This window comes from Xiphophorus maculatus, chromosome 1, assembly GCF_002775205.1.
Source record: "Xiphophorus maculatus strain JP 163 A chromosome 1, X_maculatus-5.0-male, whole genome shotgun sequence".
Taxonomy (NCBI): domain Eukaryota; kingdom Metazoa; phylum Chordata; class Actinopteri; order Cyprinodontiformes; family Poeciliidae; genus Xiphophorus; species Xiphophorus maculatus.
The window spans coordinates 20,788,320-20,800,963 of NC_036443.1; the positions used below are offsets into that span (position 1 = coordinate 20,788,320).

Genomic DNA, 12,644 nt, shown 5'->3' on the forward strand with positions numbered 1-12,644 from the left:
AGACTGCAGTTATTTCTAAATGGCTGAAAAGCCATGCACAAGCCATCACAACTCAGCCATCCATGTCCCTATAGGTTAATTCTAACCAACTTGAGTCTTTTCACAGAAAAAATGCAAATATCTGGTTCGAACTGTAGATACCCCCTTATTAGATTTTTAATAACCTACAGAAGAGCACATCACAAAATACATGCTGTCAGGTGATTTATTTATAGAACAGAAAAGGCCAAAGCTCCTTCGTTTTGATGCATTTAATGAATAAAAACTGTCAAACAAAATTAAGAAAGAGACAACAACACAGTCAGATACTGAACCACATATCTCTATTGTGGATATTAGCCCTTCCTTCAATAACATTTGACCACATTATGTTACTACCAGGTTTATTAAGTCACATGATTCTTAATCTAGTTATAAAAACTATTCTCAAAACCAAAATAACTAAATGATCTACCTTCCACAGAGGATATAAACAGAAAAACAAAGAAATCTTTACAGTCTTTGTAACAGAGTCTTGAAGAACAAATCTCCAGAGGCAGAACTATTTTTGGACATCAAAGTATTTAAAGCAGTTCATTGTTGCACGCCATGCAGTAAAGAGCTCATCAAAGAGCAATCTCAGGCTTTGTGTATACAGACAATAGATTATTTGTCGATGGCTTTGTGCTTAAGATGGTTTTGTTTGGAATTATTAAAATATCCTTAACATAATATTCAATAATAAAATGTGTGTATCTCACTTTTTTTTCCCTTTTATCAATGGATTAGCTTTTATGGTTATAGGCCTGTACTGAAGCTAACCCCTCTAACCTGACAGCAACCTTCACCTGGCTCTGTTCCCCACTTCCACCTCTTTTCTTCTGCCCTGCTTCCCTCCTCTCTAGATCCCAGGGCCTCACCCCACTGTGTACAGGAAGCTCTGATTCTGTAGAGCCTGCTCTTCTTGATGATGAGAGAGAGAGAGAAAAACACAATGCTTTCTGTGTGCTAGGAAGGAGCTGAACTCATAAAATGCACACACACGGACACACAGAAGGAGAGAAAATATAATGGAACATGCTTTTACTATTAGGGCTCAGTTTTTTTTTTTACTTTCCATATAACTTTCCCAGGAAAATCCCCCTCATCAGGAAAGGTCAGATCCAGACAGACAGCAGACTGGAGAAGAGAGACAAAGATACAGGCAGACCAGCAGAAAATGCTGTGCAGAAACATTCCTGTAACTGAAATACTTATTTTTCTGGAACCGACTACTGAACTGCGACGAAACCTGAGAGCATATCTGCAGATTTAAAATGATTTTCCACCACTTTAAGAGCGACCACGCTCCCACTCTCAGAAGCCCAAGACTTCTGCAGACAAACATCTGGCTTGCAAACATTTACACAGATGACCAGGGTGAGATTTATTTGTTCTTGAAGCTGGTGCACAATATCTCACATTAGCCCGCTTTATTGGGTGACGCCGAGTAATTCTGTTCTTTTCTGGAAGGCCTCCACAGTTGGTACCATTTAGGAAAACTAGGTCACTTCCGCCTTCTGTGTGTGTGTGTGTGGGGGGGGGGGGGGGGGGGGGGGGGTGCGTGTGTGTGTGTGTGTGTGGGCGTGAACGCGCAAGTGTGTGAGCCAAGAAAACTCCAGTATAAACAAAACGTGCAGGAAGAAGTGCTACTCTGAGCAGAAATATCCCAATCATAAACTATAGTTGACTTGGTTCTGCTGCAGTCACTGTCAAACTTCAGCAGGATCTTATTAATCTGGAAATGTGACTTCTTTGGGAAAACAACAACAACAACAAAACAGCCCATAAAATTGAAAAAGAAGAATTAACACATCACAAAAACATTTTCGTCAGACTACGATTTGTTTAATTATGTTTATTTTAATCTGTACTAGCTTTAGTAACAAACCACAGCGTTGATTAACTCTGTGCAATTACAACTTAGATCTCATCTGATGTCACTGGTTTTTCCAGATATATACACTTTCATGGAAAGAATACGGCTGCTTTGTGTAATTTCGAGACATCACAGTTTCTCCAGAACACTTGTTCACACTCTGCTATTGCAACACCTCCCATCCTCTCTACTAAAGCTTTTATAGCAGTGTACACCTCATAGCTTGGTTATGCTGTCGCTTAAAGGATATAATTAAGAGAACAAAGATAGGTAACATTTTATAGTAAGACGGGAATTATTTGAGTGACTTGAATGACAACACAAAACATTCCTGAGGCTAAATATTTGCCTCCATACCTCAGTCAAGTCAATTCACTGCAAACTGCTAATTACAGGTGAAAGAAAATCTTGTACTGCAAGGTGTTTTGACATTACAACAGCACTACTTTTCCAGTCCTACAATGTGCTATCCAGCTGAAAGCACATTGTAAAACAAATGTCTTACAATAACATGCCAGTATTTGCCGGCATGTTAAGCCGGCAAATACTGTTGTTTCTATGTTTGAGACTTTTATTTTGAAGTATGCAAGGAAGTTTCCCTGTTAGACTGACAAAGTTAGCTAATACAGACTCAAATGGGTTAAGTATAGAAGAGCACTTTCAATAATTTTTTGTGCGGAATTTCAGTCATGAGGCTTTGGTTTTAAGTTGGTATAAACAGTAGCTTTCATATATTTACAGCGTTCATACACTATAGACAGTATCTGATTAATAGCTACATATTGAAAGTAAACCTAACAACTAACTCATAAAAAAGAACGTGGAGTGCACTGTGTCATCTCTAGGTCAAAATCTAATGTATCAAAGATAATTTAGACATATTCCACTCTGAAATGAGATTCTTCAACACAAATTTTGAGAATCATAAAAATCCAAATAGACATCTTTTTGATTTTTTAGTATTAGCACCACCTTAAAATTAGGTACATGTAAAATATAACAATATATATATTAGACATGATTGCTCTACACCTATTACAGAGCTTTTAAAAACAATTTTATTCTATTTTTTAAGTTAAAATAAAAAAACAAAAAACTGAGATTCTAAATTTTTTGAATGCAAAAATTTTGTCTAGTGAATCTTGTCTCATTAGTTGAATGAATTGTTACAACTTTGCTGTTTGGTGTTCAGAATGTTTCAAAGTGGATAGATATTGATACTTAAATAAATATACAAAATAAATACAAAAATAATGTATTGAAATAATACAAAAAATACCTAAAATTAGGGACGAAACTAACGTGCACATTCTCTACAGTACATTGAATTAACTCAACACAAGACATTCCAGCCTCAGTCAGCAAAAGCTGCTTCTCCGACACACTTGAATTCAGTTAGTGACCACTTACTGAAAAAAATTTTTTTTTGTTTATTAAATGAAACAAATAAATATTTTTTAATTTAAAAAGAAACAAATGAACAAACAGCCTACCCATTGTTTCACTAGATTTGAGTAAAGTTAAAATCAGGTTTGTGACATTTGTTTTAATAATAAAAAAATATTCATACTCCTGTCAAATTTTGGTTTACAGTAACATTTTAAAAATTACCAGCACTCTTTTTATGTTTGCAAGTAATATTAATGTTTAGGAGTGACCTAGAAAAAGGAACATTTTATTCACAATATGTCGCCCTACTCTCATTTGGCTTAGTATTACTGTAGAGAGTGCGTGCTTGCTTATGGACGTAATGCCTGAGCCATGCCTAAAACTTATGCAATAACCAGTTAAACAGGAGTGTCAATTATGCGTTTGCTGTAGTTATAATAGAAAAGAAAAAAAACCATCAAAACAAACCAGTTCCTAATTCCATCCAGTCCACATTCAAATGCTTCTGCACTTCGCTCTCCCTCATCTACTAATGTTGCATCTGCGAAATACAGCAAACCACTGCGTTTATTAGGCACAAAAAAAAGCTAAGCCAACTTCCAAAGCTATTACAGTTTGAATAGACAGCTTGATTATTATTTGGAAACATCTCTCTTCCATAAAACATATTTGAGCTGTAGAAAACAAAACAACGAAAAAACTCTGTGTACACATGTTACCATATAACAAAGAAGACCTGTCAGAGAAACATTCCATCACCTCCAGGGCTGCTTTTCCGCTCACGCAAACAAACAAACCGCGTCACGTTCGGATGAATCTCAGCAACAGCAGGACACATGCATGACCACCATCAAGGAAATCAGACTGACACCCAGGCTGGCCGGGAAAGAGCCTGAAGCTTCTCACTGTTCCTGGATCTGAGTCATGCTGTCTCACACAGTTGTAACCAGATGAGACAGGAGGATGTAGAGATCCACAGGATGTATTCTGATAACCGAAATACACCCAGTTCTTCTGTTTATAAGTATTAGTCACCAAGAAGTTTTATGTCAGCAAATACTCAATGGGGTGTTGCTGTAAGAAGTCAAGCAGATGATTGCATTAAGCTCCTCAGATTCCAGCACATGCACTAGAGAACAACACAGGACAAACATGTTTGCTGTTATTTGGAGGCAACATTTATGTTCGAAGGGCGGAGGCTTTGTGGTTTCTGGGTTGAAAGGCATGAACCACACATGTTCACATGGGCTAAAACCTCTTAACTGATATTGTTTCCCAAACTGAAAAGAAACAACCGGGATAAGATAAAAAAGCTTCAGCATATAAGAGATGTCTGATGTACTTTTTGTAGTACTCTATTAAAACCTTTTGCTGTCTTCTTTCATTTGACTTAGAAAGGAGAGGAAACGCACAACAAAAGGGAATAAGCTCTTAGAATACAATGAAATCCAATAGTAATACGCCAAAAACATTTTCACATTTTGTCCTGGTACAACAATAAACTTCAGTCTTTTACTGGCAATTTTATGTAACAGACTCACACAAATGAGTCCATAATTGTGAACTGAATGGAAAATGATACATGGTTTGCCAAACAGCTCCCTCAACCCCAACAGCTGCGACATACATTTATACCCTGTCATTTTTTGACACCTCAGATTAAATTCCAATGAAATAAAATCAGTAAATACTGTCCACCTGTGCATGCCTTAATCTCATTATAGATATAGCTGTTCTGTGGAGGTCTTAGAGGTTTATTAGAGAATTAGGAAATAAAGGAACACAACGAACAGGTCCAAGATGAAGATTTGGAGAAGCAATGATAGCCTATAAAACAATACCCAAAGCTTTTGACATCTGATGGAGCTATGTTCAAACCATTATCCTACAATGGAAAGACTCGGACTGCAAACCTGCCAGGATAAAACCGTCCACATACATATACAGACAGATCAGACAAGGAGAGCATTATTCAGAGAAACGAGCAGTGGTGAATCTGAAAGAGCTGCAGAGGTCCACCGCTCAACTGGAAGAATCTGGTGACAGGACGGCTATAAGCCACCCAATCCACAAATATAGTCGTTATGAAAAAATGGCAAGCAGAAAGTCTGTTCTGAAAAGTCATTGAATACAGGACAATCATGAAAGGAAACAAGTTAGGAGTTGCAAAAGCCTTGAGACCGGTATTGAGCTTCATCTCCCAACAGAACAACTATAAACATCCAGCCAGAGCTGCAACAGAATATAGTTGAAACTATGTGTGTCACAATGGTCCAGTGAAAGTCCAGACCTAAGTCTAACTCAAAATTTGTAGAGTTAAAAACTTATGTTTTCAGGTGTTCTCCATCCAAACTATTGGGCTTTTAAAAAAAAAAAAAAAAAAAAGAGTAATGGGATAAAAGTCCCTGAATAAATGCAGCAAAGAGGGGCTCATAGGAAGCACTGACTTTAATTTTCACTTTACACTACATTTCAGTGGTCTACATAATACAATCGATCAATATACATTGAAGTTTGTGGTCGTAACTTGGCAAAATGTGTAAAAGGTCGAAGAACAAAAATACCTTTGCAAGTCATTGTAATTGAGAAGAACTATACTTACGACCAAGAGATCAGATTAGCATTCTTACAAAATTCAATAAAACCTGAGCCTGATTTAATTTAACCCATGCGGTTACACGATCCACATAGTTACACAGACTGAAAAGGTGCTGAAATCTCTCTGAAACTCACCACAATCAATATTTATAAGACACCTTGAGTGTCTGCTGGTATGTCTGAGGAGCTGACTCACACCTTTCAACTCTCTGTCTGGTTCACTCTCAAGAGAAATAATTTGAGTTCTTGTAAAAGTTGTTTTTTTCCAGCTCTGTACATCTGTGCAGCATCTCTAACTCTAGATGCCAGATATGGTCACTGAGCTCTGACTTTGTATATACAGCCCTGTACAGTCTATGGTCAAAGTGTGCTGCGTTATTGTAACTCCAGCTACAACCAATGAGCAGCCGATGCTAGCGTCAACTTCTCTCTCACCAGTCAGTAGAAAACATTTAGTGTGCTTCATATCTGCTCCTCAAATGTATGCACAAGCCTAACAAGTCTAGTCTTTCATGCATTCGAGCATGGTGATCAGTGGCTGCAAATCTAACTGCAAATTTGTCTCAGATGTGGGCCATTTCCTTCCAATCTTCAAAGGCTAGAGCAGCTGTCTACTTTTGTTTGTAGGGCTTTACATTTTGTATAAATGCCAGAAGCTCATATTTACTCTTTGGCCAAAATAAAGCACAACACTTTATTCTGTCTTTTTGGCCCAAAACCAAGTGTCTTTTTTAACATGCTGCTATGTTTTGGTCAATCACTCAATCTGTAGGATCCCAAAGTAGACAGAGCTGAGTGACGACAGTATTACCCACAAGAGGTGTTGCACATGTCCACTTCTACTTCCACTGTGCATGCCCCTCTACTCCAGCAACAATATCTATTGTTAATTCAGGGGTAGATCAGCTTCAACAAACTATAGACCCAATACATGTTTATATTTACCTCCTGAATACTAGCTCATGCACTGGTTGGCAGAAACCAGGAAAGAACTCAGTACCACGATAAAACTTTAAACAAATTGAGATAATGCTGATTTTCAAAAAAAACAAGCAAACAAAAAATGCTTCCTTCAAACCCAGAGTGGGGAGGAATGCTGGGGAAGCACAAAATTTGAGCTGCTTGAGTTCCAGTGTGACGTTTCCATAGTCAGTGCTGATTTGTGGAGCCGTGTCACCTGTTGGTATTGGTCCAATGTGTTTTATCAAGTCCAAAGTCAGAGCAGCAGTTTGGGAGAATACTTCACAGCACGTTCCTCTGCTGACTGGGTTCAAAGAAACTCTGACTTCATTTTCCAGACGTGGTATGGACTCCCACACTACAAAAAGTACCTCTAACCACTTTAATCATCATATTATCGCTGCTCTTGATCGTCCTGGAAACTCACCAGGAAGGTGAAAGTCACCAGATCCAACAATGCAGACAAGTTGCTCAGCAGGCTGATAGATGATGCAATAAGTCTTGCAAAAGGAGCCCAGACCAAGTATTGAGTGCATTTACCCTACAGTACTACATGGAGATACTGTTTAGTAGGCCAAAATCTGTATTAAAAGTCTTTTTTATTGGTCTTGCGTAATGAAAAAAATTTCATCTCTTTCTGCTTTTTAAAATTGTTTAAAACCACAGTTTTTCTCTTTGGCTTTTAACCCAGAAAGAGAAAGCATCTGTGATTTTTAATTTCTATTTTCTTATAGTTGTCTTACTGTTTTAATATTGTTCTTTGTTTTTATTTTTGTACGATATTTTTGGCCAGTTGCCATTTTGTTTCTTAAGTGCCTTAGAAATTAAGTAGTATGGTATTTTTGAGAAACTCTGTGTTTTTTGCAATAGGTTACGGTGACTAAAATTAGCAAACAATTGAAATGTATTATTGCTGTGTGTAATAAATCTTTATATAATACAGACAATTCACTTTAACAACTTAAATAATGCATTAAAGAGACTTATTTGTAGTACTATAATAAGCAAAACTATATCTACTTGCTGTCACATTACGTAGAAGTGCAGCTCATCCTCTATTATCCCCATGTTTCGTTTCCCATTTGAACCAATGATTAATCATCTAATGCCAACAGCAACAGTTCATAGGAACATTGGGTATGTAAATCCTGTTTAGAATCCAGGATTGAAAAAGGCCACATTGTTCTGTGGGTTTATGTTCCAGATTTCCTCTTGAATACTTGGTGACCCCTTTAACCCAGAGTAAATGCTGGGTACTCCCTCCGTGAGCTGCTGTAAACTGTTTCATTTATCATTACTGACATACAGACTTTACTATAAACAAGAAAAGATACAGTACAGGGCTGAAACCCTCCTCGGTGCTCCACTGGGTTCCTGTGCAATAATTCACACCCTGGGATAATTATGCTATGTTCCACAGACAATATTTACCAGCTAAGCTAAACAATGGTCTAAATTGCAAATAGTTGTGGGCAAATTTTTGCCGCGCAGGAAACTTTCCTTCCCGTCCTGTTCTCAAACTCCTAAGGAAAAGAGGAGGTGCTAGCAGTAGATCTGACGCTGAAGGATTTTTTTTCATGACACAAACTCCAAAACAGCCAGCCGGGACATCCATGCTGCCACTCATGAACCACTATCACCCTGTTTTTGTCAGAAAGACACTGACCCACCTCTGAGTGTAGGAATAAGAGCAAAATCTGTCCATAAAGTTTATGGAAACAAGTCAGAGGACTGTGGTGGACCTCAGACTGAGAGGCATGCTATCCATCCCACCACAGTTTATTTGTGATGTGGTTTGTTTTAATAGATTCTCCAATGATTCGATGCAAGCAGCCCGCAACCCGCACGACCCTGCTATCGTAAATACAAAAATAAGCATCGGAAAGCGCTCTGGCTGGGGTAGGGTTCCCATGTGGAAGTACAGTAAAGGGAAAAAGAAATAACGTATCTGATTGCGTGTGCTGTGCTGAGGGATGAGGATTTAAGGGAGAGGGGGAAAAAGATTGATCTGGGACAGTGTGGGAGAGAACGAGGGAACGGGAAAAACACAACAAATGAAAAAAAAAAAAGAAGAGCAAGGCCTTGAGAGTCAATATGAATGCGTGTGTGGGAGAGAAACGATACAGTGCTGTACTGCAGGAAAAAGAAAGTCAGCCAGGAGGACGGCAGATCGATTCCTCCCCTGAGCCTCACAACAAACAGACTCTCTTTCACTCTGCATAGTTTACCTCAGCTGCAGCCTGATATCGTCCCATCAGCACTTCATGTCAGCCATACCCTCCTACCACTTCTTTGTCTTAGGCATTGCTAACGCAGATGTATACAAAAATATATAGAAAGAAAGAAATCCTTAATTTTTACTTAATTTTCAGCAAATTCATGGTTTAATATTAATAATTAAAAAAAAAAAAACATGAAAGCTGAGTCAGACTATCCTGTAAAATCAATCAATCTCCTTAGAACACGTCATGCTCAGGTTTTCTATTTGGTCAGATTTTTTTTGTTGTAAATTGTAACGTGATCCAGATTTTCCCAGGGGAAAAAAAAGCTTTTATGTGGATATTTCTAGTAAAGTCTGAGTTCATTTAAAAATGTCAGTTAGCCTTTTTTCCATTTTTATTTGTAATCATAAAAATAAAATGTATGGCAGCAACAAAGCATTTAAGCTTTGTGAGAAAAATGTTTCAGTAAACTTTGTTTTGCCAACTAAATGTTCGTCATTTCACACCTTTGTAGCATAAGTCCAAACAACCTCGGAAGGTCCTATGCATCAATTTGAAACTTTTTTTTTCCCATTATGAGTTCTCTGTTTACTGTAAGCATTTGTAGCTCCAATAATGATGTTCTAATGAACATCTAATGATGACTTTGATTTGATCAGGGTTCATATTTCACAAGCCGTAATCAGAACCACAATCAATGCAAGTAAAGAATAATACAACAATTTTTGAAAATACACTACAAAATTAAATCATATATTGAAGTTTAGCCTTTTAATGAGAACTCATTTTCATTATATTACCTAATTACAAATATCAATAAAATGACGCACAGCTACTTATGCACATGGTGACGAAATGTTAATGTCCAGAAGCAAGCAGAAATTTGAAGGAATGAAATGGCAAGGGTTGGGTAGAAAATGTCAAAGGGGCCAAACTGACCTGGAGCCCAATGAAACACATGGAAGTGGTTTGTGAAGAGGACCAGTGCAGATCGGAATGGCCAGATATCATTATCAGAGATCAGACCAAGTTAAAATAAAAACCATCTGGTCTGGTCAATGTGTTGCATTAAGCTCCAAAGGTTTCCTGCAAAACTGCCGGTTCACAAGCTAATAGATAAAAATATAAATCAACCTCATACTGCCAGTTATAGTACAGTCTATCCTACTGCCATCATTCAGAAGGAAGAAAGGTAATCCCAAAGATCGGCAGTCAGCTCCACAATACTGACAAATCATTTAACAATTTAGGTCTTGCAGGCGGAATATACCTTTTGCCCATTTTACAAACAAGGAATATGCACAGAAACCAATAAGATGAAAACATTCAAACAGAAATATAAATAGATTCAGACCATTATGCAAGTCCTGTCATAGTTAAATTTACTTTACCATCATCAGTCACCGCATTGCTTGGGAAAGATGCAAAGATTTGCAGTGTTGCAATGCAATGTATCACAATCTTTGTTAAAATCTGTCAGTCACTTGCTAATCCATCTACCGGACATAATTGTATTTGTGTGAATTTAATTTATTGCTCTATTGTGTGTTATTGAAAATTAGTTGGATCTTTTTGTCATGTAAATGCTCTTGTTGCGTATTTGTTGTAAATTGGCACTGATCAACTCCATTCATGAGCCTTTTGTGATGTCACTGACCCAAATACGTACAAAATAGTGTTTGCATTTTTTCTTCTTCAGTACATTTGTAATTAAATCAGCCATTTCTGAAATTTTGCACTGGAAATCCAAACTTTATTACTCACCTTTAAAAAATTTTGACAGTGTACATCTGGTAGTGAAAAAAAATACAGCACTCAATAAATCTTTAAGACTGAACTGAACCATCATAAAGTTGGACAGCTAGGGAGTATGTTAATTATTTAGTTGTGGCAGAAATGCAAGTCAGGATCTCATGAAATCATCTTGCTACTAAGAATATGTCTGCACACACTGCAGAAGGGAAACCACAGAACACATACTCATCTCTAACCTGTGGTGTTCTACCGACCTGCAGGACAGATATACACCCAAACATTTTCATAGACCTGCAGACTTTTAATATCTGTCTCACACACACTGCAACTCCTCCACTTAGGTCACATTCCTCACAGGGACACTGTTACTGCCACTCACAATAGAGAGGACAGTGCAGAAGCCCTCTTGTTATCAGAAAGTGTGTTTACAGCCTGATTTCCGGTCACGGCTTACTAACTAAATTACTGCAGATATAATGTGAGTGTTTGTGTGTGTTTCAGAGAGAAGGGGCTCAGTCAGACCGGACACACAGTGAGGTCAGGGCCTTTTCTCTCAGGGTTTGGCACCGCTTTGCTCCTATTCTTGCCCTTTCTGCCAGTCAGCCCGAACTCCCGAGAAGCTCCAATATTAATGCTCCCTTCAGTTTGTGTTTATGAGGCCGCCTGACGAGCATAACAAGTCTTTTTTTTCTCTTTCTTTCTTTTGTAATTCTCTTGTTAGATACGGGCCTGTAGCTGCCCCGCTGACAGCTGGCAAAAGCATTTTGGAGATTCAAATCCTGTGCGCAAAACCCGCCGCGACTATTTGGAAACAACTCCAGAAAAGTGGAGGCTGTTTTCAATGCAGACCGAATGATCTGGAAGGGCAATTCACTTACCCGTCGCTGAAACCCCCTGCATTTTTTCCACAAAGTTTCTCTCAGGTCCTCCCTTGCTGAAGTCGTCTTTTTTCTGGGAGAAACTGGCAGCAACAGCGGCGGCTCCAGCGTACCGCGGACTAACAAAACTCTTGAGAGCGCTCCTCTTCTCCTCTTCGCCGACAAAAACTAACAGAGACACTGGGGACGCTTCATTTTGTCCTGATGTACAAAAAAAATGTTACCCGGGTCAGATTTTGTGCCGAATTAGAGTCCTGTATTCCTCCATGTAGCCCTTTCTCCTCCCCTCTCCTCCGGAGGCTGAACTCTCTCCTCTCCGTGCCGCTGGAAAAATGAATTGCGCGTTCCCGTCTGTGCAAGGCGCAAGCACGACAATCCCATTCATTTATATGTAGAATTGAGACTTTAGAAAATAACCATTAAAAGCTAGAGGTGTATCTTTTAACAATTGAATGTGTTTAAGCGCTACAAAACTAATACAGATAGAGTTTAATGTCAAACACTTAGCAACAATGGCGCTACCAAGGAGGAGCCAGGAGGTTTGACCCTAACCAATCACAATGAACTGTTTTAGGTTTGCAGTTGAAAGAGAGAAGGGTAAGCTTAAAATATAAAGTGAAGTGATAATGGTTTAAAAATGATGTTTTTTAAAATTAGTTAAGTCCTTTGATACAGTGAATTTCCAGTACTTATATTGTTATAGGGACAATAGTTCCACACAAATAGCTAAAATCTGCACATATTTGGAACCCACCTCTTAACAAGTTACATAATTGTCTGTTTTAATAGTTTAAACACCCAGTATACCTTAGTGTTCATTAACACGTATGGTAGAGACTGTGTTTGCACTGCCACAGAACCTAATAAGGTCTTCCTTATTTCAGTTGTTCAGACAACCTTAAACCCCCATTGGATATCAAGTCCAATGAAAATTAAAGGTACTCA

General features: G+C 38.2%; 1 protein-coding gene across 1 annotated transcript in view; it reads right to left on the reverse strand.

The window, feature by feature from the left end:
• LOC102219407 (FYVE, RhoGEF and PH domain-containing protein 3-like) overlaps positions 1-12,008 on the reverse strand; it is a 65,649-nt gene extending 53,641 nt beyond the window's left edge. Inside the window, exon 1 of the mRNA XM_023336204.1 lies at positions 11,700-12,008. Coding sequence (XP_023191972.1) covers positions 11,700-11,721 — 22 coding nt within the window. The 5' untranslated portion in view covers positions 11,722-12,008. The remainder of the gene's footprint in view (positions 1-11,699) is intronic.
• Positions 12,009-12,644: the final 636 nt, after the last annotated feature.